This window comes from Scyliorhinus canicula, chromosome 11 (assembly GCF_902713615.1).
Source record: "Scyliorhinus canicula chromosome 11, sScyCan1.1, whole genome shotgun sequence".
NCBI classification, from domain to species: Eukaryota; Metazoa; Chordata; class Chondrichthyes; order Carcharhiniformes; family Scyliorhinidae; genus Scyliorhinus; species Scyliorhinus canicula.
The window spans coordinates 37,993,968-38,018,280 of NC_052156.1; the positions used below are offsets into that span (position 1 = coordinate 37,993,968).

Below are 24,313 nucleotides of genomic sequence, written 5' to 3' on the forward strand. Positions count from 1 at the left end.
GTTAACTCAGCATCTCGACCAATCGGAGAGCTGTCACATGACTGGTCTCGACCAATCGGTTGAGAGGCACATGACCGACCAGGGCCAATGGTAAGCCGGTGTTCTGCACCAATGGCAGACAGCTATGCAAATCATACCACCACACCTTCTTAAACAAAGTAACAACATTGGCTATTCTCTAGTCCTCCGAGACATCACCTGAAGACAGTGAGGATCCAAAGATTTCTGTCAAGGCCTCAGTAATTTCCTCTCTTGCCTCCTTCAGTATTCTGGGGTAGATCCCGTCAGGCCCTGAGGGCTTATCCATCTTAATATTTTTCAAGACACCCAACACCTCGTCTTTTTAGATCTCATTGTGACTCAGACTATCTACACACCCTTCTCCAGACTCAACATCCACCAAATCCTTCTCTTTGGGAATACTGATGCAAAGTATTCATTTAGTACCTCGCCCATTTCCTCTGGCTCCACACATAGATTCCCTTGCCTATCCTTCAGTGGGCCAAACCTTTCCCTGGCTACCCTCTTGCTTTTTATGTACGTGTAAAAAGCCTTGGGATTTTCCTTAACCCTATTTGCCAATGACTTTTCATGACCCCTTCTAGCCCTCCTGACTCTTGCTTAAGTTTCTTCCTACTTTCCTTATATTCCACACAGACTTTGTCTGTTCCCAGACTTCTAGCCCTGACAAATGCCTCCTTTTTCTTTTTGATGAGGCCTACAATATCTCTCGTTATCCAAGGATCGCGAAATTTGCTATATTTATCCTTCTTCCTCACAGGAACATGCTGGTCCTGAATTCCTTTCAATTGACATTTGAAAGCCTCCCACATGTCAGATGTTGATTTACCCTCAAACATCCGCCCCCAATCTAGGTTCTTCAGTTCCCGCCCAATATTGTTATAATTAGCCTTCCCCCCAATTTAACCACGGCCGGGATTCTCCATTGCAAGTCGGCCCTGCTACTACTGCTGGCAAGGACGGAGAATTTGGCCCGCCGTTTGCTGGCAGCGGGGTTCTCTACTCCCGCCGCTTGTCAATCGGATTTCCCAATGAAACCATCCCACACCACCGGGAAACCCACGGGCGGGAGAGGGCTGCTGGCAGGACCAGAGGACCCCGCTGCCCGCGAGTGGCCGGACAATTCCAGCCACCATCCCACCTCCCCTCGATGTAAGTCTTTGCATATTCTAGCAGAGGGAGCGCTACTCAGCATAAAACAAAACAAGTGGTGTAAAGAAGAAAACATTCATTAAGTCAGACCCCCATTGTGGCGTGACGGTTGACATTATGGTTGTGGTTTCTTTTCTAGCTGCCCTTGCTCTGGAATGCCTGTGTTGCCTTCCCAGCTTGAATAGATGAGCAGAATTTTTAAACGGTTGTGAAGGTCAATACAGTGCAACAGAGTGGAAAGTAACCACTCAGAAATGTCCTGAGAACATATACGGATTGCTGTGACCCAACAATGCCCAAATAAAACTCTGCCAGTAATCAAAGGCTTTGCATGTCGAACTGAAACAAAAAATGACAGAAAAGGACTTTCACAACCAAGTCCTTCTTGGGATACACTCCCTGTTAACGTGGCCCCCTGTGATTACATGAGAGGACATGATGAACATACCTAGGAATTCTATAACCTGCAAAGGTATCTTTCCCTCTCAAGCAGGTGGAGACTTCGCTGCCCTAAAGTCAACAGTTGTAGCAGAACGTATTTTCTCTTCCTTTTACTTTTACTGTGTATATGCCAGGAATCAGTTTAGACACGGTCTGTAGTTCAGTTAAGTTTCTACCTCAAGGGTATACTCAGTAAACAGACAAAGGGCCATGGAAAATAAGTTAGATATAAATTAGATTTTGATTTACAAATTAAAGGCTCAGTTAATCCAAACTCCACTATTGTTAATATGATCATTCTGTTGCCAAATCAATTGTTAATTAATATAAGCTTGAAATTCCACAGAACTTTACCTGGATTATGTGTACCAGTTTCCTTCAGTGCACCTGCCTGATGATAGAAGTATCAATGAATGGTAACCTCACATATATTTGTGAGTGCACAAGCGGTACAATCAAGATTGTAATACAATTCAAACAATAAGGCGATAAAGTAGTTCACAATGTCAAATGAGTCAAAAGGTTTAGTTATATGACATACGTAGTTCAAACATTTAGTAGTCTGGGGTTCATCATTGTGCTGTCCGCAAAGTCCGCTTCATAGACCAGCATGAAATGAGCAGCTAAAAAGGGACATTGTTTACATGAAAATTGTTTGACAGTGCATCATTGCATTATTTAGACATGGCATCATTTTTTATTGAAATAACTGTGACTCTTCTCCCTCCCTAAGTAAAGACATTTTTGCTTTAGCAATTATCAGCATATTATATCCTTATTTTCTTCTCTAGTTTGTGAGTTGTTCTCCCTATGCCACCTTTCATTACACAACTCAGAAGAATAGCAGACAACTGCCTTCCAATTTATGTCAATGTCTGTATTTAATTGATTGCTGGATGGTAGACAAAAATGATGTGGGTATTTATCACCAATTCTCTATTACAGCATAATGTAGCCAAATTCATGAACTTATGGGCAACTCTACTTTTACGTTGTATTAGAATCATAGAATCATAGAATTTACAGTGCAGAAGGAGGCCATTCGGCCCATTGAATCTGCACCGGCCCTTGGAAAGAGCACCCTGCCCAAGCCCAGACCTACACCCTATCACTGTAACCCAGTAACCCCACCCCACCTTTTTGGACACTAAGGGCAATTTAGCATGGTCAACCCACCTAACCTGCACATCTTTGGACTATGGGAGGAAACCAGAGCACCCGGAGGAAACCCACGCGTACACGGGGAGAACGTGCAGACTCTGCACAGACTGTGACCCAAGCTGGGAATCGAACCTGGGACCCAGGAACTGTGAAGCAACTGTGCTAACCACTCTACTGTCGTACAATAATGATTTTATTTAATTAGTGTAATATTATATGTGCCTTGCGATGACTTCAATATGTAATCTGAACAAATGTTTGTGGTATTGAAGAATCCAGAGAACATTATAGTCATTGACTGTAAACCTCGTGCAATTTTACCAACTTCTTCATTTCTAACGCTCTATGGTTCTTGGGTGCTGGAGGTTTGTTGTTGTAATTTGGTAATGGTTGCAGCTTAAAACGGAAAAGCCAAACTTTTTCACCTTAAGTGTCCACATTTATAGGTGAGCCATACTAAAAATAGCCAGGTTTTTAATCACTGCTGATTAATTGAACTGATAGATGGGTTGTCGTCTTGGGTAATTGATGACTCTATTTTGGAAATACATGAGCTGCGACGGATGCTGCAGAACGAGGGTAAGGTAATGTGGCTGCGACTGATGAAGGTTACCTGAGCTCAAGCCAGCCTGAAAATCCCTTCACAGCGCAAGAATGGAAATGACCTGGTACTGATTACATTTTTGGTTGAAATATTTTGATAAATGATCGTCTGATTTTCTGTTCTCATGTGGACACGTGCTCATTTCTGCAGGGAATACGTTCTTCAATTGAATTCCTTATGCGTGATATTTGCAAGTGAATCTTACTTAGTAGGTATTTGGAAACATAATGATGTATGAAAAGCAGAATGAAAGTGCTTTCAAGTTGCCAGACACCATGAGCAGCAGTTTTCTTCACTGGGTTATAGACAATCAATAATAACGTCACTGCTGCTTCCACTCATCCTGTAACATCCACTTTCAATGAAAACAAAATGAGATGCAGCAATCCTTGAACTCAGAGAGGACATTCACATCATGGAAGTCATTTGATCGGCAATTAGGTGGAGGAGCTCGTGAACCGATACATTATTTTCAGCTATACTGAACTCTTCTGTTACACTGAGTAGATTTTGTCCTCTCCAAATGGACTTTGGGCAGCTTTCTAATGGAATGCTAGCTGCCGAGAGTCCTGGTGGGAGGCCCAGTCTATTTTGAGGGCTATACCCTATTGGTTAGTGTAAGCAGTGTAATGATAGATACTATTATCATACTACATTAGAGAGCAGAATTGTGAAGCTATGCTTAATTTGTATTCTATTGATTGTTTAACTCCTTTCTGAAAACCTTGGAATAGGTTTTTGTCAACACTGCAATTGAGGCTTTTGTGCTGCATTGTTGCACACATTGCAACAGTGGATCATTACACTGACTGCACTAAAATTTCCTCTAGCTCATTTGAATAATTATACAAAGCATTTTAATTTAATGCTTTTTTAAAAATAATCTTTATTGTCACAAGTAGGCTTACATTAACACTGCAATGAAGTTACTGTGAAAAGCCCCCAGTCGCCACATTCTTAGCTCCTATTACTTGACTCATTCCATCACTGGCACACCAATGCAGCAGTGTATTATTTGCAAAATGCAATGCAGAAACTCATCAAGGCTTCTTCAACGGCACCTTCCAAACCCGCGAGCTTTACCACCCAGAGGGGCAAGTACGGCAGATGCATGGGAACAGCACCATCTGCAAGTTCCACACATATCACACACCATAGTGACTTAGAAATGTCACCATTCCTCCTACATCACTGGGTGAACATCATGAAACTCCCTTTCTAACATAACTCAGTATAATTGCACAACAGGACAGCAGTGGTTCAGAATGTTGACTTATCACTTTTTCAAAGGGCAGTTAGGGATGGGCAATTATTACTGACATTGCCAGAAACACCTACATCTTACCAACAAATGAAATAACTCCTGCGATACGACCACCTCCCTCTTCTTTCCAAAGTCACTGGTTATGACATGCATCACATCTGCTTCTTTCCCCTCCCTTTCTAAGTTCCTTCCCCAATGGTTTGACATATCCCTGACCCGGGTACTAGGTACACAAGTCAACCACCTGGACATCCTATTACGATTGCAGAGGATACCCTGTATTCCCCTTTTAATAAGGACACAGGGAGTCCAAAGTGTGTAAAATAAAGAACTTAGGTTTATTTATAATAACTGTATTTACACTACCCACTAGATCCCTACCAAGTTCCTTCCCTGATCGGTGCTTTACTGACTAACCTTTTGTACAAATTTTCATAGAATTCCTCTGCCCCTCAGTGGGGGAGCTCATAATCCGCAAGGGCAATGTGGAAGATAATCATTCTCACCCTGTGAGTCCCTTAAGGGCGGAACAGTGATTAGCACTACTGCCTTATAATGCCAGGGTCCCAGGTTCAATTCCGGCCTTGGTGACTATCTGTATGGAGTTTTCATGTTCTCCCCGTGTCGATGTGTGTTTCCACCGGTTGCTCCGGTTTCCTCCCACAGTCCCAAGATGTGCAGGTTAGGTGGATTGGCCATGATAAAAGATTGCTCCTTAGTGTCCAAAAGATATGCTGGTTAGGTGGAGTTGCAGGGATGGGTCTGGGTGGGGTGCTCTTTCGGAGGGTCAGAGCAGACTCAATGCTACACTGCTACACAGTAAGGACCCCATGATTCTATGATTCTATGATGTCCTGTGCAGGATATTACACCCCTAGATACATAATTAGAGCAGACTTTCAAAAGTTTTGCTCAGGCCACAAGGCTGCTATGGTGGTGGGGAACATTGTGTGCTGGATTCTCCGTTCCTGGGCTGTGTTGATGCTGGGGCAGGATTCGTGGACTTTCACGACAGCAAAACTGGTGCTGAACGTGGACCGATTCAGTGACTGTGGAGGGGCGCAATGTGGAACACAATCGATTCCAATGAAAAACGGTGCAGGATTCGCAGGGTCCATTATTGACACTCGGGAGGCTGACAAGCTGCAGCCGCTTATACCCATTACACACCCCACACACACTCATCCCAGCTAACAAGATGGCACTGGTTATGCCCAAACAGCTGATGGGTCGGCTGGGAGCAGAGGGCACCTCGTGGGGTTGCCCTGGGGGGAGGGGGGGGGGGTGCGATATGACCCGTAGCCCTAAGTTCACAGTGGGCTGTCAGCGGCGTGTACAGCTGCATGGGTGTGGCAATGGTCTTTCTCGCCCGTCCATCCAGACCCTACAGCCCACCTCCTGGACAACACCCACTAATCACTCCCCCCCACCTCCCCGGCCCTGGCAGAAGCCCTCTGGGCAGCGGCACAACTGTCAGCAAACTATGGTGATGTTGGGCACTTTCTGTGCCCCCTCTCTCCCTCAGCAGCCACAACACTGGTTTAATCATTTTAAAAAGTACAAGTGAACCGCGCCGTCAGGAACTCAGCCCATTTAAGGCAGAGAATCACGGAGGCCCCGGAGAATACTGGATCAAGCTCGCTAATAATATGCAAATGTTGTTTACTGTAGGTGCATTCCGGACTGCATTGACGCCACTGTCGAGGTGACGGAGAATTGTAAATTGCCGTCAAATCGGCACTCGCCGTGATTTTGGCATCGGAACCTGTTTACATAGTATACCATGGGTTAACACGAGTGAGAAATTAATTCAAGGCAATTCATGTATTGGGAATTACATTTAGCACCTTTATTTGTAACTTTTGTTTTCAGTGTGGTTTAATGGCATTGATAATATTTATTTAATAGTCAAGTTTTCATTCGTCACTGCTTTATACTATAAAGCTAATGATATATAGTGAATGTTTAACATGACTGGGATAGATTTAGCTCTTTGGACACAATCAGGAAATTGCATCCAAAATGTGCTTGAAATTGCACTGGTTAATTACAAAAGTAAAATCTTCAGCCTTCAGCAAAATTGAATGTTATAGTTCCTTTCATTTTTTTATCCATTAAAAAGTATTTCTAGATATATTTAAGACTGCTAATCTGGTGCAGCTTTACTAATACAGCTGGAAAAGGGTTTATCACCAAAAATAAACATATCTAATAAGTTCCGTCACCCACCTCTGAGTCACCAGGGCCGGGATTCTCCCCTAGCCGGCAGGGCGGGGGGTCCCGGCGGGACGGAGTGGCGTGAACCACTCTGGCGTCGGGCCTCCCCAAAGGTGCAGAATTCTCCGCACCTTTAGGGGCTACGCCCGCGCCGGAGTGGTTCCCGCTCCAACGGCCGGCATGAACGGCCTTTGGCGTCCCGCCAGGCGAGGCCGAAAGGCCTTCGCCGGCCGGCGGAAGTCCGCGCATGCGCCGGAGCGTCAGCGGCTGCTGACGTCATTCCGGCTCATGTGCAGCGGAGGGGGTTCCCTTCCGCCCCCTCCATGGTGAAGGCCATGGCGGGGCAGAAGAAAAAGAGTGCCCCCACGGCACAGGCCCGCCCTCCAATCGGTGGGCCCCGATCGCGGGCCAGGCCACCGTGGGGGCATCCCCCGGGGCCAGATCACCCCGCTCCCCCCCCCAGGACCCCGGCGCCCGCCCGCACCGCCAATCCCGCCGGCATCAGACGTGCTTTGATTCCCGCCGGCGGGATTGGCCTGTCAGCGGTGGGAGTTTGGCCCATCGTGGGCCGGAGAATTGCCATGAGGGGCTTGCCGGCCGGCGTGGCGCGATTCCCAGGTGGGTTGAGAATTCGGGCCACAGCGGGGGGCGGGATTGACGCCGGCCCCGGGCGATTCTCCGACCCCCGGGGGGTCGGCGAATTCCGCCCCAGATTTTAAAATCACTGAAAATGTTTCTTGGCAAATTGAATAGAAAGTGATGTGAAAGAAACTTTTAAGAATGTGCCTCCTATATCCTTGCGCCTAAGAAAATGGGAGCAATTTGAATACTTCCTGGAACCAACGCAATTGATGGACCTTGTAATTTTGACCTGAAGGCATGTCCATTTAATCTTAAACCAGCATAAAAGATCACGCGAACATGAACGTAACTAGTTTTGGGTGAATATTTAAAGTACTTCAATCTTTTAGTTCATGAAACCATAAGACCATGAGATGTAGGAGCAGAAATAGGCCATTCGGCCTATTGAGTCTGCTCCGCCATTCAATGAGATCATGACTGATCTTATATGATAATCCTCAACACTTTCCCACCTTATCCCTATAACCTTTGGTTCCCTTACTGATTAAAAATCTGTCTATTTCAGCCTTGAACATACCTAACGACCCAGCCCCCTGCGGTAACAAATTCCACAGATTCACCATCCTCTGAGAGAATCTTCCTCATCTATGTCCCTTCCTCTGAGATTATGCCCTCTGGTTCAAGACTCTTCCACAAGGGGAAAGAGCCTCTCAGCATCTACCCTATCAAGCCCCCCGAGTGTCCTATATTTCTCAATAAAGACTCCCTCTCATTCTTCTGAACTTCAATGAGAACAAGCCCAACTTACTCAGCCTCTCCTCATAAGAAAATCCCTTCATACCAGGATCAACACAGTGAACCTTCTCTCGACTGCCTCCAATACCAGTATATCTTTTCTTAGATAAGGGGATCAAAACTGCTCATAATATTCCAGGTATGGTCTAACTAGCGAGCTGCACCAGGTCTGTGCTGCTTTCGTCAATTCCACCCCAATTGTGCTGATATTTCCAGCAATTACGATATTCCTGTACCAGCTGAGGTTATTCTTGAAGGCCCATCTTCTCAACCTTGCCCTCGTCTGTGATGTGGTGATCCTCAGGTTAAATCTCCATCAGTCAGCTAGCTCTCCCCCTCAAAGGGGAAGGCAACCTATGGTCATCTGGGACTATGGCGACTTTACAAATAGAAATGATGAGAAATTCTACTCCCCCTCCCCCCCCTCTGCCCCACATCCCCAAACGTGTATTGTATCTGAAGAATATAGTGCAATAAATAACATGAATAATATTTTGCATAGCTTAATCACTTCTCGAGTTGCTATATTATACCTCTTTGAAAATATCCAAAGTTAAATCATCTTCTTAGATCGTTACATTCGTACTATTTAATATTTTTAATTTTTTATGCTGTAAAACATTATAATGTGTGTACACGGGCAGCACGGTGGCACAGTGGTTAGTGCTGCTGCCTCACGCCGCTGAGGTCCCAGGTTCGATCCTGGCTCTGGGTCACTGTCTGTGTGGAGTTTGCACATTCTCCCCGTGTTTGCGTGAGTTTCGCCCCCACAACCCAAAAGATGTGCAGGGTGGGTGGATTGGCCATGCTAAATTGCCCCTTAATTGGAAAAAATTAATTGGGTATGCTAAATTTATTTTAAAAAAATAATATGTGTACATGTCTGCTGCTGACTGAAATGGAATGTTAGTATTTCGTCACAGTCAACAGTTTTTCTGTCTACTGCATGAATTTCATTGTATTGATTAATCATAATGAACTTATTTTGTTTTCAGTATGAATACTTCAATGCTGTATTAATAAATGAAAAAGATGAAAACGGCAACTTTGTGGAACTTGGGAAGGAATTTATTTTGGAACCCAATGAACATTTCAATAATTTGCCAGTGAACATCAGCTTAAGTGATGTCCAAATACCAACCAACAAATACAACAAAGGTACGTCGGAATTGTACACTTCCTGTCTACTTTGCACTTTTAATCAGAAAAATTAGTAATATCAGAAAGATTTAATTGCATCCATCCATGGGTTTAAGACTGTGATTTGTGTCTCAAACAGGAAGAGGCACATTAACCAATAACAGTGTCAAGTTTAAATACATTCTCTAGATTTATTTATGGTCTATATTGTCAGTCAATTGGACAACAATCTCCAGCACGTGGCAAGTTGTGAATAATTACATTGTGTTCATTACACTGGATCTTCAATTTCCCTGTGATACGGATGTGGATTATCTCTTGACAAACATGCTACAATTTTTACTGATCCTGAATATATATTTGGGCGGCATGATGGCAGAGTGGTTAGCACTGCTGCCTCACAGTACCAGGGACTCGGGTTTGATTCCAGGCTTGGGTGTCTGACTGTGTGGAGTTTGCACATTCTCCCATGTCTGCGTGGGCTTCCTCCGGGTGTGCCAGTTTCCTCCCATAGTTCAAAAATGGTCAGTTTGGGTGGATTAAGGGGCTCGGACAGGGTTGTGGGCCCAGTTGGGGTGTTCTTTCCAGAGGGAACTGCAGACTCGATGGGCCAAACGGTCTTCTTCTGCACTGTAGATGTTCTATTTAAGTATAGATCATCACACACATGAACACTATCTACACTAGATCCTAGATTGTCCACCCCGATCTGCGATCTGATAAATAATAATTATCCTTCATCCATGCATAAATTGTCATGGTGAGGATTACAAAGGATTCCCAATGGAATCCCACTATTGGGCCGCCATTTTAAGCAAGCAGCTGCCTGCCCCCCCCCACCGCATCGCAAATCAGCCCCCCAATCCCAGATTTTCTGGGTCCCCCCTTCCCCAAAATGCAGGGGTGACCTGACCCCCCTGCCTCCCAGAGACACCTAAATAGGGGGACACCCCTCCCCCCACAGAGACCCCATAAATAGGGAGAACCCCCCCCCCCCAACAGAACTCCAGAAATGAGACCTCTGTCAGGAAGATCCTCCTGAAATTGAAATTAGATTATTATAATGGCAACAAAGAGTCCGCATTGAGTAGGTCAAAACAAAAACATACTTTATTTTACAATAACTATTATTTACAACTCCAGTAGTTCCCTACTGGATCTTCTCTAGTTGATCCCTTACTGGCCGACTGTATTTATACAAATCCAAGTATTGTTAAGGGTCCCCCCACCCACTTCTCAGGGTGCTCAGAATCTGTGGTAGTTAATCATCCCTACCCCTTCAGCCCTGTGGGGGTTATAACAAAGACCCCTTGGCTCTCTGCGAGGTCCACCATGTCAGGGCCATGTTGGTAACTATCCGTAAAAGTCCCGCCCACGTGCTTCCTGACTGAGAGGACTGGAGGATCATCCGGGTCCGGAGATTTTGGTGCCCAGCCCACTAAATGGAAGCAAATGGGTCATTAAGATCCATTTACATCCTCCCGCTGGCCTGTGGGCATGAACCCCGATCCCATTGCCAGTGTGGGGCCGGGGCATCGCAAACGGGCTCCAATCCCATTTCTACCCCCCCCCCCCACCCCCCCCCCCCCCCCCCCCACCCCACCCCACCCCCCCACCCCCCAGACCCCTGATTCTCTGCCATATCGGGGACCCCACTACCGGCGGCAAAGAATCCAGGCCGTCATCTATTCTCTGAGTTCATTTTTTTATGTTTAGCTGATGGCTGTTAATTGTTCAAGACAGCCTAATATAGATCACAATTTTACATAAACAAAATGATTGTCTTGAAATCACTATCTGATATCCATCTTTCTATATTTGATTGGGAAAAGAAAGGTGATCGGGTTTACATCATATGGTTTATTAAGGATAATTTCATTTTTATTCATCAAATCATTGATTTTTGAAAAGTTTTGTGTTTAGTTTGTCAAAACTCTTGGTTCACTGTGAATTGAATGGTTATACCAGAGTTGTAAACGATAATTTCACTGCCTGGCAATGTGATAGTTCCCTGTAGTGAATTGTCACTTTAATGTTCTGATTTGCAAGGAACGTTATGAAACATAAAAGAAATCACCCATGAAATGAATAGAATATTAGATCATTGATAGAGTGCTGCAGACATTCTTTCACTCATGTGCACCACCATTTAGCCCGCTTATGTCTTAGGCATTTGTGACTTATACGTCCTTTTTTAGTCATGCAAAAAACCGTTATGATAATTTTCCTCACCTTGACCATACTTTCCACTGGGTCCATTATAGGAAAAATGCCTTTATGGAGACTACCCACTACATAATCCGTTCCAAAAGAATTTGATTTTAATAGTACCCATTAAGTTTCAGAGTAGTTATAACGACGATTTCTAAAATCTATCTTTTAGCTGCTCGTGGGTTATTGATGAGTTGTCTTGTCAGTGCACAATCACACTGCCTGTGCTACGGATGAGTTAACACAACCTGCAGATGCACTTTTTAAAAATTACACTCTCAGCCAATTTTTAAAAATACATCAAAGACAAAGGCTGGTAGATGTTTAGAACTCTCTTCCACAAATGGCAGTTGATGCTCGGTCAATTGTAAATTTTAAATCCGAGATTGATTAGATTTTTGTTTTCCAAAGGTATTAATGGATATGGAGCAAAGGCTGGCATATGGGGTTAGTTCACAGGTCAGCCATGATCTCATTGAATGTTGGGACAGACTCGAGGGGCTGAATGGTACATTTCTGTCCTGATTTCCCTCAGTTTCCTTTCTATGTTCATCCGGTAAAGACTGATGTTGCTGACTCTGTAATAAAACTTGCAATTCTGCCAATTATTGGCCTTTTCAAGATGGCTTTCAACAACAACAACGCAATTTTTACTCACCTCCTGGTAACAGACCCAACTTTATTAAAAATGTTCAGGATTCTACTCCTGATACTCAGATATTTGAAACAACCCTTACTGGTATGTTAATGTGCATATTAAGACAACTGGCTTCTTTCTGTTCAAGTGCATTTACAGAGTATCAGGATATGTTAAATACTTGACTTGGGGCGTGATCTAATGGAACGTTTCTGGCTGCGATCTAACCAAATTAGTTCTAAGTGTAGTAGCGAACAGGAATCGCCGGGTGTTTCCCGACGGCCAAGCAGCGAGGCCGTCACCCGTTTTTATAATTTATTGAACCATTTAACGATGCCCCATGGACTTTACGCCGCAAATGACTGTCCCGCCAGCTGTTTCACCAGGACTGCGCCTGGCAGCACCCTGCTAATGAGGGGGAACAGCACATGAACCAATCACGCAGAGAAAACCCCAGACAGCAGACAGCCATGCCACCGCGTAGACCTGGCCAGATTGATGGGCGCAGTCGAGATCCGAAGGATTCGGAGGGTCAGTGACAAGGCAGCCAGTGTTGCCTAGGAAGCGGTGGTAGTGGCCGTCAGCTCGGGGAGTGTCACCAGGATGACCAGCACCCGTGAGCAAGAAGCTCACGACATCCACTGGGCTGCGCTTTTGAGTTGGCATCAGCCACCTGGCACCGGTTCCGCCTGCCATCCTCACTCCCCCCCCCCCCCCCCCCACCCCCCCACCCCGCTCCCCAATAATTCTGCGCTTGGCACCAAATCCCCAGCACAATGCCATGCCCATGCTCCATGGCATCCACCAGTACCCACCCATGCCCAGCAGTGCTGCCCACGCCATGCCCCCGCCCACCTGCGAAGCATGCAACATTCGGCTCACGATGCCCCCCCCTCTGTATCCCCACAGGAAACAACAATTGGTGGCAAAGGGCCCAGATGGGCGGCGGGTTGCCAGACCTCAGGGTCCTCACCCTCTATGAGGAACAAACCCTGGAGGTCGCAGGGTGGCTGAGGATAGATCGGACACTGACGTTAAGATCGGCCTGTGCCACAGAAGTGAGATAACCTTTCACACGCGAGTTGTTCATGCCAGCATGATGACTCTTCCCTCTCACTGACCACATATCCTTTATCCCACACATCTCCTTCGGATGGTGCTAGCCAATCCAGGGTCTCTCTCCCCCCCCCCCCACCTTGCAAGTGGACACCTCTGAGGAGAGATCCAAGGATGCCACTGTCGGGGCATCACAGGTGTCATCCCACCTTCCCCAAGCACAGAGACACACACCTTGGTGGGTGAAAGAAGTGGACAGCCTTCTGGGGCACATTCTGGTGAGCACCTCACAGTTGCTGATGAACATCAGGTGGTGGCAGGAACGCCCAGGGGAGCCAGCAGCTGGAGGTCTGCTGGATCCCGGGTCCCAGCTGGGTTTGGGTCAGATGCTGTGCCTCTGGACCAGGCTATTCCGGAGCTGATGCCCCGATAGGGTGCGGCTGTGAGATACAGAGGGGATGTCAGCGACACTCCAGCAGGTCCATAGCCAATTGGTGGAATCCCAGATGCTAAGGCGCCAGCAATGTATGGCACGAAGGCCAGGCTGTTAAAGTGCTGACTGCAGTGGAGAGCCTGGAGCACGACGTCAGCATCACGAAAAATGAAATGAAATGAAAATCGCTTATTGTCACAAGTAGGCTTCAGATGAAGTTACTGCGAAAAGCCCCTAGTCGCCACATTCCGGCGCCTGTTCAAGGAGGCTGGTACGTGAATTGAACCGTGCTGCTGGCCTGCCTTGGTCTGCTTTGAAAGCCAGTGATTTAGCCCTGTGCTAAACCAGCCCCAGAGTCCAAAGCGTTGCTCAGTCAGTGACGGCCATGTCTGAGGGTCTCGACAGCATTTCCCAGATGCTGCGGGATGACATAGGTGGAACCTTCTGAGACGCTGCAGAGCATGTCCCAGATGCTGGAGGAGGGCATGTCCCAGTCTCAGGTGGATCTTGCCGGGGCACTGTGGAGCATGCCCCAGTCTCAGGTGGGCATTGCTGAGGCACTTCGGAGCATGTGCCAGTTGCTGAGGACCATGTCCCAGATTCTGACATTGGCGAGACACTGCAGAGCATCTCTCGGTCACAAAGGGGCATCGCGGAGGATATCGACACCATGGTCCAGACATTGGGGAGTCGCCAGGGCTGGCAGAACCTGATTACGTTGGGATATCCAGAGCTAAATCCAGCTGGCTGCCCATCCCAAGGTGCCCCCCCAAGGGCTCGACGGCAGCGATCAGGAGGAGAGCGCTCTGGAGGCCGACCCAGAGCCTCCACCTGGAGATGTAAGTGCACTAAGTGCATTCCAATAACTGAGGCGTGTGAATTCACTGCACTTACCTCACTTTGACGTGGTCAATGTTTACAAACATTGGGGTTTCACCACTTCAGTCACTGTAATGTGAAAGGATATGAATTGGTCAAACCTGCAGATGGTTTTTACGAGCTGTCAATCACACACCACTATTCAACAAGTAGATAATGGATCTTTTGTTACCAGACGCAGGCACAGCTACTGTCCTTTGATGAATGGCCAGCTCCGCCTTAATGTTCAGGTCTATTCTGATGACATGGCCTTCCAATCTATAGTCTTGATGGCCCTTCGCCCACCTTAGGACCTGTTCCTTGTCCAGATATCTAGCCTGCGGTGTCTCCCCAGATTTTGGCTTCAGCCTCAACGACCGATGGGCCCGGTCCAATTCAGCAGCAGAATGCAAAACCCCTGTGGTGATTGTAGATCTGAGTAGATGCAATACAACTGAGCAAGCACTAGAGGGAGCACGGGAGAGCTACAAATACACAGAGACAGGAAGTGAGGACACACTTCACGGAAGGCTGAACTCGTAGCAGGACACAGACACAGGCAGGCAGCATTTGAGGTAGCCGTAAGTTAAGCTCTGAAGACAGAAAGAATTCACAATAAAGCATCTTCTCCACCTTTGAGACTACGAGCTTTATTAAGACACGAGGAACAACACAACCCCCTCTACCACCAATCTTTCAAACGTATGAGACATACAGTCCGTAGAGTGTGAACCCTCCAGACCCTCTAAAGAAGTTCTTGTTGCTGATCGTTATGCGCATGCGCAAGCCGCGCATGCGCAGTCTCAAAACGTTTTGGTCGCGGACCGTTATCGTTCATGCGCAGTGGACACAAAACCGCACAGTAAAGGAAGGCCGATGTGCGCACGCGCAATTTATTCCTACACATGATGTCACGAGTGTCATGACGTCTGAACATCCGGACCACGCCTACTTAAAAGGGAAATGTCCGATAATTGAAAACAAGATACTTAAAGCGGTAAATCCAAATGTTCTTGCCTCAGAAGACAAAAAAATGCCTGAACTTAAACCAGCAGTTGAAAACAACTCGCACAACACCCTGGAAAAAGCAGTCTGCATCACCCAAAGTGAAGAGAACAAAAAGAAATCCGAAACAAAAAAAGATGATTTGTTTTTCGAAGAATACTACTTGGCTGAGTTATTCGGATATGCTGATCACAGCATCAGCGACACGGTCGCAAAGCTCAACACGAATCTACTCGTGGTAGATGAATCCAACACCATGGTGCTGTGGCAGATCGTCGATACATTGGATGACAGCAATACCCAAGAAGAAGACGACGCCACACAAAGAGCACAGAAAGACTCCACAGAGAGAGCGATGACAGGCTCCACAGTGAGAGTGATGAAAGACTCCAAAAGGGAAGCAGGCAAACACTCCCCGGCGAACACCATGCATGAACAAGACCATGAAGGTCAACCCGCCGTATCTGAGCAACCGCAAGCAGACTATGAAAGTCTACCAAGCTCACATAATCAAGAAGAAGACAATGTACATCTACTCACTGCATGCGAAAACAGTGACAAGGTGATCACACTCGACATACAGGAGGTACAGGATCACAGCGAGACTGACAGTTCTCAGCTTGTCTGTACAGAAGCACAGAGTCGGGCCACCCAAGAGTCCAGAGAGACCTCGCCAATAGAAACCATGCAGATTTTGACTCCAAAAGAGGAGCACCAAGAGTCCAGTGAGACCACATCAACAGAAACCATGAAGATTTTGACTCCAGAAGAGGAGCACCAAGAGTCCAGAGAGACCAAGTCAATTGAAATCATGAAGATTTTGACTCCGGAAGAGGAGCACCAAGAGTCCAGAGAGACCGCGTCAAATGAAATCGTGAAGAATTTGATTCCAGAAGAGGAGCACCAAGAAAGCAAAGACAACAAATCAAATCCACCACAAATGACTGATGTCACCAGCATCAATGCAACATTAGATCATTCTCACCATTCTCGAGACGAAACGTTCAATGACTCAAATTATCCACACGGGACACTCATTGAGCATAACGAGAAAAACAAAAGCCACAAGAGGCACAGCAGAAACGAGAACAACAACAGCACCAACAAAAACTACAAGCACAATGACAAATACTACAAGAAGAACAACAAAACCAACAAGAAGCATAACAAAGATAGCGACAGCAACAAAGACAGAAATGACAAAAACAGCAACAAGAACGGCAACGAAAACAACAAAGACAGGAATGACAGAAAAAACAGCAATGAAACAACGACTTGTACAAAATGGTACAACGCTGCACATGAAGGACAATGCCACAGCACACTGCAAAGCAATGACAAGACTACAAACATGCCATGGGATGACAACGAATCGCACAAACTCACATCTGCTCCAGAACAAGCAAACACACCAGCTTTCAAGGCAGATGACATACTAAATCGATACCACAAGCACAGAAAAAAGTCCATGTCAGTCAACATCAGTGGTTCGACCATGCAAACACCTCGGGATGACTTATTGGTTACTTAAAATAACAAGAACACTGACAACATTCACAACGGAGTTGCAATATCAATATCACCACGCCAACAACAACAAAAGAAAAAACTCAGTGAACAAATTCATCAAGTTTGGACTCATAAATGTTTTTATTAAGATTGGACTCATAAATATAAATTGGCTTTGTAAATGTGCAATAGCACCATCACTTGTATAGATACACATATCATAAGTAACTGTTTTGTACAATTTTCTTTAACGATGTACAGAAAATATGTAAAGAAAAAAGGGGATGTGGTGATTGTAGATCTGAGTAGATGCAATACAACTGAGCAAGCACCAGAGGGAGCACGGGAGAGCTATAAATACACAGAGACAGGAAGTGAGGACACACTTCACGGAAGGCACAACTCGTAGCAGGACACAGGCAGGCAGTATTTGAGGTAGCCGTAAGTTAAGATCTGAAGACAGAACAAATTCACAATAAAGCATCTTCTCCACCTTTGAGACTACAAGCTTTATTAAGACACGAGGAACAACACAACCCCCTCTACCACCAATCTTTCAAACGTATGAGACACACAGTCCGTAGAGTGTGAACCCTCCAGACCCTCTAATAGCCCCACAATTCTCAAGTTTTGCCGCGTGGAGCAGTGCTCCAGATTGTCAACCTTGGCCTTCAACGCTTTACGCTCTTCAGCCAGTAATGCCATCTCTGCCTCAGAGAGTCAATCCAAACACTGTGGCCTGAGAGTGCCACCTCAACCTTATGTATCACTGCACCTTGTACCTCTATAAACCTGTCCATATTATCTAAGGCTGCCCAAATTGAGGGCAAAGCCCCCTCCATTACCTTCTCCAGGTCCTCAGTGACCGCCTGCCACTGCTTCTTAAATACGTCCATCAGGAAGCTAACCAATGTCTCTGTCGAGAGACCAATGACACAGCAGCAGTCTCCACCATGTTCCCCTCCACTGAGGCTCGAGGAACTTCGGAGTCTGATGACGATCTCTTACTTGACTTCTGCCTTGTATTGTATTTGCCGAACATTACTTTGATAAGGGAGCCCACCCCATCACACTAAACAAATTTCCTCCTAGAAAGCAACAATAAACCAGGCAAAAAGTTCCAAAATCAACGTGCCCTGATGGGAGCCATTGTGTGTGCACCTGCTCACCACATAGCCGCTACCGGAAGTCTGCAGAGAAAGAAATTTGACATAACACTGTTGAACATTTCCATGGTAGCTTCACTCACGGGCTGATGTTAACATAAACTTGAAATGGGCAGCACGGTGGCCTAGTGGTTAGCACAACCGCCTCACGGCCCCAGGTTCGATCCCGGCTCTGGGTCACTGTCCGTGTGGAGTTTGCACAGTCTCCCCATGTCTGCGTGGGTTTCGCCCCCACAACTCAAAAATGTGCAGAGTAGGTGGATTGGCCATGCTAAATTGCCCCTTAATTGGAAAATAATAATTGGGTAATCTAAATTTATTAAAAAAAACATAAACTTGAAATAGGGTTAGTATCTTATATTGCCTCATTAACATTGCCATTTTAGAAGAGCCATACTTACACATGTGCAATGCACCTGCGTATTACAGGTGATATGGAAATACAGGTTGTGGTGATATGATTTGCATACCTGTCTGCCATTGGGGCAGAACACCGGCTTACCATTGGCCCTGGTCGGTCATGTGCCTCTCGACCAATTGGTCGAGAGGCTGAGTTAACCGCGCCTCCTTGCCGAGGTATAAATAGTCAAACATCCGGCGGTCGTCCATTTTATTGTAGACGACTGCAGGGCTACGTTCCAGTTTATTAAAGCCTAACTTCTGTAAAGCAACTCGTCTCTCGTACAATTGATGGCACATCACAGGTCCTCCAATGTGATACGATCCTTATTTTCGGTTGAAACTGTTCACCAGCTGAACATTGGAGACTGCAACCAGTTCTATGGGTGATGCAAGTGAAGAGGTCCTGCAAATTATCTTGAATTATTTTTGTGGGCCCGAAAGAAGCAGGATGGCATCTCTGGGGCATACATAAATAATCCAGGTTTCAGCCACTGTGGGACTCGCACCCTGCACAATTACTACCACGAGTCACCTTGATTTACCATCCTGACGAGAGCTCTGGACTCTTTTCCTTTGTCTGATTTGGGAAGCTGCTTCAAAATGCCTGCTGCAATCCTGCAGTTTGCTACCTTGCACATACCTGGCAATTGTATGTGAGGCTGGAGCCTCAAAATCATGAGGGTCAATTCATTAGCTTGCACTGTCAGTTGCCAACAAATAGATTCCATGTTAGTTTTCACTCTGTGGCATGACAAAATTCACACACCATGAAAAAAGATACATATGTGAAGATTTTTAGGTTCTTTCGTCTGGCTTTTTGCTATAGTTCTGTGCCTCGCTGACAAATACTTCATGACATTACCAGAGGGTGTCGAGATAATACAATAAGAATTAAATGAGTCATAAAAATCAATTTGCTTTTGACCAGTTTGTGTTATTGCCTGTTCCAATGTGTACCCTTAATTTCCTTTTCTGAAAATCACCGAGCTTGGACTCTCTTCAAAATAGTATTAATACTGTTAAATCATTTTTCAGATTTTATCAAACATATTTTGAAAAGTTTACCAATCAAGAACTCAAATATTTTCTCAATGGAGCCCCATTTTAATTTTGCTTTGCAGCAGTCCCTTGCTAATTTTTCGAATTGTACAATAATTCATAGCAATATATACCTGTCAAGACTGGACAGCCCAGATCTTCCAGCCTCCAGATCGTACTCCCCTAAATGTGTTTCAGCATCCCGCATAATTGGTGACACACTGACTCCATGGGAACATCCATCTGTCTTATCAGACTAAAATCCTAAAGCAAACAGCAAACTACAGATTTGACTCCTCCCATTAATTACATCATCTTTATTCCAAGCATAAGGCATTCTCCAGTCTCCTCCCATCAAGGTGTCCCATAATCTTCTTACCTAGGACTAAACACAATCCCTCATAAATTATCTACACCCCAGGGAACCTCCCAAACATAAACAATATTCCATTAGCCATCTACATGTAAACAAGTAAATGGCTAAAATCAATGATTACCACACATTTATGACCCCTTAATCACAGCCTTAGCAGACACACTGCTTGTTTGTATTTGAACACAGGGTTTTTAATAACATTACTGACAACAAAATATAAAATATAACATATAACACTTTCCTACATTCATCACGTGCCCCTCACAACATCTCAACCAGCCAGCCAAAGAAAATTACCGACAGTTGACTAAAGTCTTGATCATAATTTCCACAACTTTGTGTAACATTGTAATCCCTTTCGTAAACTCATTTGGGCTTAAATTCCATAGTGTCTGACAATGGGAATGACATGGTCGAGGCATCAAAATCATGTACCAGGAGAAAGAGGCACAAGGACCAACTTAAATTCAACCATAAGCTTCATTGAAATGAATCAGATGGGAGGTGGACACATCAATGCCTCTCTGGACCTGTTATAACCTCCATGAGACCCACAGGATGAACTGATTAATCTCCCCATGAGCCTTGTGGAGTATGAGCTCCCTGCTGAGGGGCGGAGACCTATCGGTGGGATATTGGACTTGGGACTTAAAAGCCGGCCCAGATAAGAGCCGTGCTGTGGTGAGCAGTCCAGGCTGCGACTTGAATTGTGCTCGTACATAGTTTACTTTCACAATAAACCTTTTTGTTGAACTTTCTTATCGGACTCCTCTGTGACCACTAAAGGGCTCTTCAACCTTAAACAGGCTCAAACAAGATGAACAGCCGATATATAAAACCAAAATACTACTGGATGCTGGATATCTATAATAAACCAAAAGTGCTGGAAAGACACAACAGGTCTGGCAGCATCTGTGTGGAGAGAAGCAGAATTAAAGTTTTGTGTCTTTCGAGCTAATTGATGCACCAATTATCAGATTCAAAACTCTCCACAGGTGCTGCCAGATCTGCTGAGATTTTCCGGCATTTTTGTCTTTTTATTTGATCAGCAGATATGTCCAGGAAAGAGTTGAATGCAAGACAACCCCAAACGAACAGTAAGCCACAGTATTAACATGGAGGAAGGAGAAGCACTCTGCTCCAAATAAAGTCAGGATTAAAAAAACTAACCTGTTGGTTTCATCAGTGGCCTCCAGCTGCTGCAGAGCCTGAACAAATACCACTTTATTATGACACATATATATATTTTGTTGAGTTAACAAGAGAACTAGCTGTGAATACAAGATAGTTACTTTTGTGTTATTATAATGACATAAAACCATGTGCTTATCACCAATCGCTCATAACGGATTGGGTAAACACATTGTGGGTTCATTTATTAAGTCTAGGTACATGACAATAGTTATAAATAGGTATAAAATCTGAAGGCACCAGAGCCGTGTGTTTGTGCTCTGCTCAAAGCAAGAGTTAAACTATGACTGGGGGCGTGATTCAGCGGCCTTGCACACCCAACTTGGTGTCGGGCGAGGCCATTAAATCTCGCAAGAGGCCTACATCGAGGTTCACAACATTGAAAATATCTTGAGCGATTAAACAAAATCTCATGGCACATTGCAATCTGGATTTCACTCTTACTGGCCGAGATCCAGGTGCACATATTTAAATGAGCCATTAAGCTCATTAAAATATGTGCTTGCCCAATTAAGCCAGAGCCCGGGACTGCCCGGCTTTGCCAGCGAGGCCTCAACAAGGCGCCGTTTGGTACTGGTTCACAGTCATGGTGGCACCTCGGGAGGTCTTGCTGGGGAAGTGAAGCCCCTAGTTGTTGGGCACTGGGCAGGGTTACACTCTGGCTCTCCCCCGACACCTGGAAACCTTGACACTGCCAGGCTGGCAGGGGCATTGCCAGGGATCAAAGGCAGAGAGGTGTCAAGAGATCAGGGTTTCCTGCACTGGAGAGCTCAGCTCAGTGCAGGAAAGAGTGACCTTGATGGGGAGTTCCTCGCCGCGGCGGAAAATAAACGACTAAGTGCGTTGCGTAGCGGATCTTTCGAAGTGATGCAGGCACCGAGAAACACCCTGTTAATCGCGCCGTTCAGCAAACTTTAACTTGAGCCAGCTGAATCGGGCCCTGGATCAAATGACATGTCTCCTTTCTAGTGATCTCATGCTTAATATAGGCATATTACAGCAGTTACTAATAAATCCAATTGGAAAACTAGGATAAATTTCTCGACTCAATAAATGGTTAGAATGTATAACTCACTATCACAGTAAGTGCTTGAGAAAAATGGCTCAGATACATTCAAAAGGAAACTAGACAAGTACATGAGAGAATAGGGAATATAATGATATGTTAAAACCCTGAGATTAGTTGTATAGAATGGGAGATAACCCCTGTAGAGTGTAAATACCATCACAGGCTGTTTGGGCTGAATAGCCCATTTCTACCCTCTACATTCCTGCAATTTTATGTTTCTTCATTGAGTAAATTCTATTGAGAAATGTCAAGCACAACTGCTGTCTGTGGTTACAGAGTTACCACGGTAACAGTCAGAAACTGAACTTTATATTTATAGTATTTTCATGAGTATCCATATTTGGTAATAGTATCAAATGAGCTATTCAGCCTGTCACAAAGCCAGCTTTGTAAAACATGACTTTATGAATTTGCTGGCAGAAAACCAATAATTTTAATAAGACTGAAATCACATTCCAGTGACTTGAAACTGCAGTTTCTAAGATAGTTGAAATTTTACATCAGTATCCATGATAAATCTCAAAGCCAACCACTCAGCAAGACCCCATCAAATGATTTACGTGGAATATGATCGAACCACATCTACTGTCCTAATTGGACATCCAAGTTAAACTGGCTGTGGAACTAGCTTTAGATGTAATCACTTCAGGCAAGGATTTTGGCTGAGAAAGGAATCCCCAGCCATAATTGATTCAAATTGAAATCACCCAGCTAGAATACACTACCTGTGACCACATTTGTGTCATTGGTCAGTTGAGAGAGGATCATGTGACAAGATAGCTAACTCTTTGTGGTTTACAAATAGTTTTCTCCAAGCCAGAGCAGAAGCAGAAAGACACTGAAATGGCAAGACCATTGTGTGTACCTTCCACTCTCTCCACTTATTTCAAAAATAATTGCTGAAGAAAATTGATGTTTTGTCAATGCTTTGTGTCTTGCGCTCATCAGGACAATCCGTTCATGGCTTGAGTAGTGGTTTGTGATTGACAGCTTGTAAACAAATATTCTCCCCTTTGAGCCATTCATCTCCCTTCATGTTTCAATGGTCTAATTGGTGAAATTCCAATGTTTGTAAACATTGCCCACATCAAAGAGATTTAAGTGCAGTGAAATCACATGCTTGAGTAAGTGGAATGCACTTAGTGCAACTTACATCTCTTTGATGTAGAGGTTTCCTCACTCAGGCCACTGAAGCCTGAGGGGAGATGAATGGCTCAAAGGGGCAGATGGTGTCTATGAGCTGTCAATCGCAGACCACCAGCCCAAAGCCATTAATGGATTGCAGACAGAGAATGTGTGAGAACCAGACCCAGGCACAGCTGCTCACCTTCGAGAAATGACCACGTGGAGCTGCAAGGTCTGTAGTATAGCTATACTACTTCCCACAGCCTCTGTACGGACTTCTCCCTAGCGCCCAAGCAGGGGCATCTTTTCTGGGGGTGTCTGTTGTGTGTGTGTGTGTGTGTGGGTACTGTGAGTGTGGAGGGGTCTGTGTGTGGGGTGGTCTGTGTGTGTTGGGGGGGGGTCTGCGTGTGTGGGGTGGGACTGTGGAGGGGGTTCCTTAAGACAGGGGATCCCTGTGGGGTGTCCCCCTATTAGTGGGGTCCCTGTTACAGGGGTCCGTGGGGGGGTCTCCCTATTACAGGGGTCCCTGTGGGGGGGGGGGGAGGGAGGGTGGAGGGGTGGGGAGTCGGCTCAGGGGTTCACAACACTGGAAAACATATTGAGCAATTAAATAGAATCCCACCGCACATTGCAATCTGGATCTCACTCTTACTGGCCGAGATCCAGGTGCACATATTTAAATGAGCCATTAAGCTCATTAAAATATCTGCACGCCCAATTAAGCCAGAGCCCGGGACTGCCGGGCCTTGCCAGTGAGGCCTCAACAGGGCGCCGTTTGGTACTGGTTCAGGCTCAGGGGTGGGGCAGTGCCCAGGCAATCCGGGGTTTGGGGACTATTGTGCGGTGAGGGGGATTGGTGG

General features: G+C 45.5%; 1 protein-coding gene across 4 annotated transcripts in view; it reads left to right on the forward strand.

Annotated features, from left to right (window-relative positions):
* cacna2d3a (calcium channel, voltage-dependent, alpha 2/delta subunit 3a) overlaps positions 1-24,313 on the forward strand; it is a 1,093,156-nt gene that overhangs the window by 434,838 nt on the left and 634,005 nt on the right. For all 4 annotated transcript variants that reach the window (XM_038812776.1, XM_038812778.1, XM_038812775.1 and 1 more), the window contains exon 5: positions 9,233-9,395. In XM_038812776.1, coding sequence (XP_038668704.1) covers positions 9,233-9,395 — 163 coding nt within the window. The remainder of the gene's footprint in view (positions 1-9,232; positions 9,396-24,313) is intronic.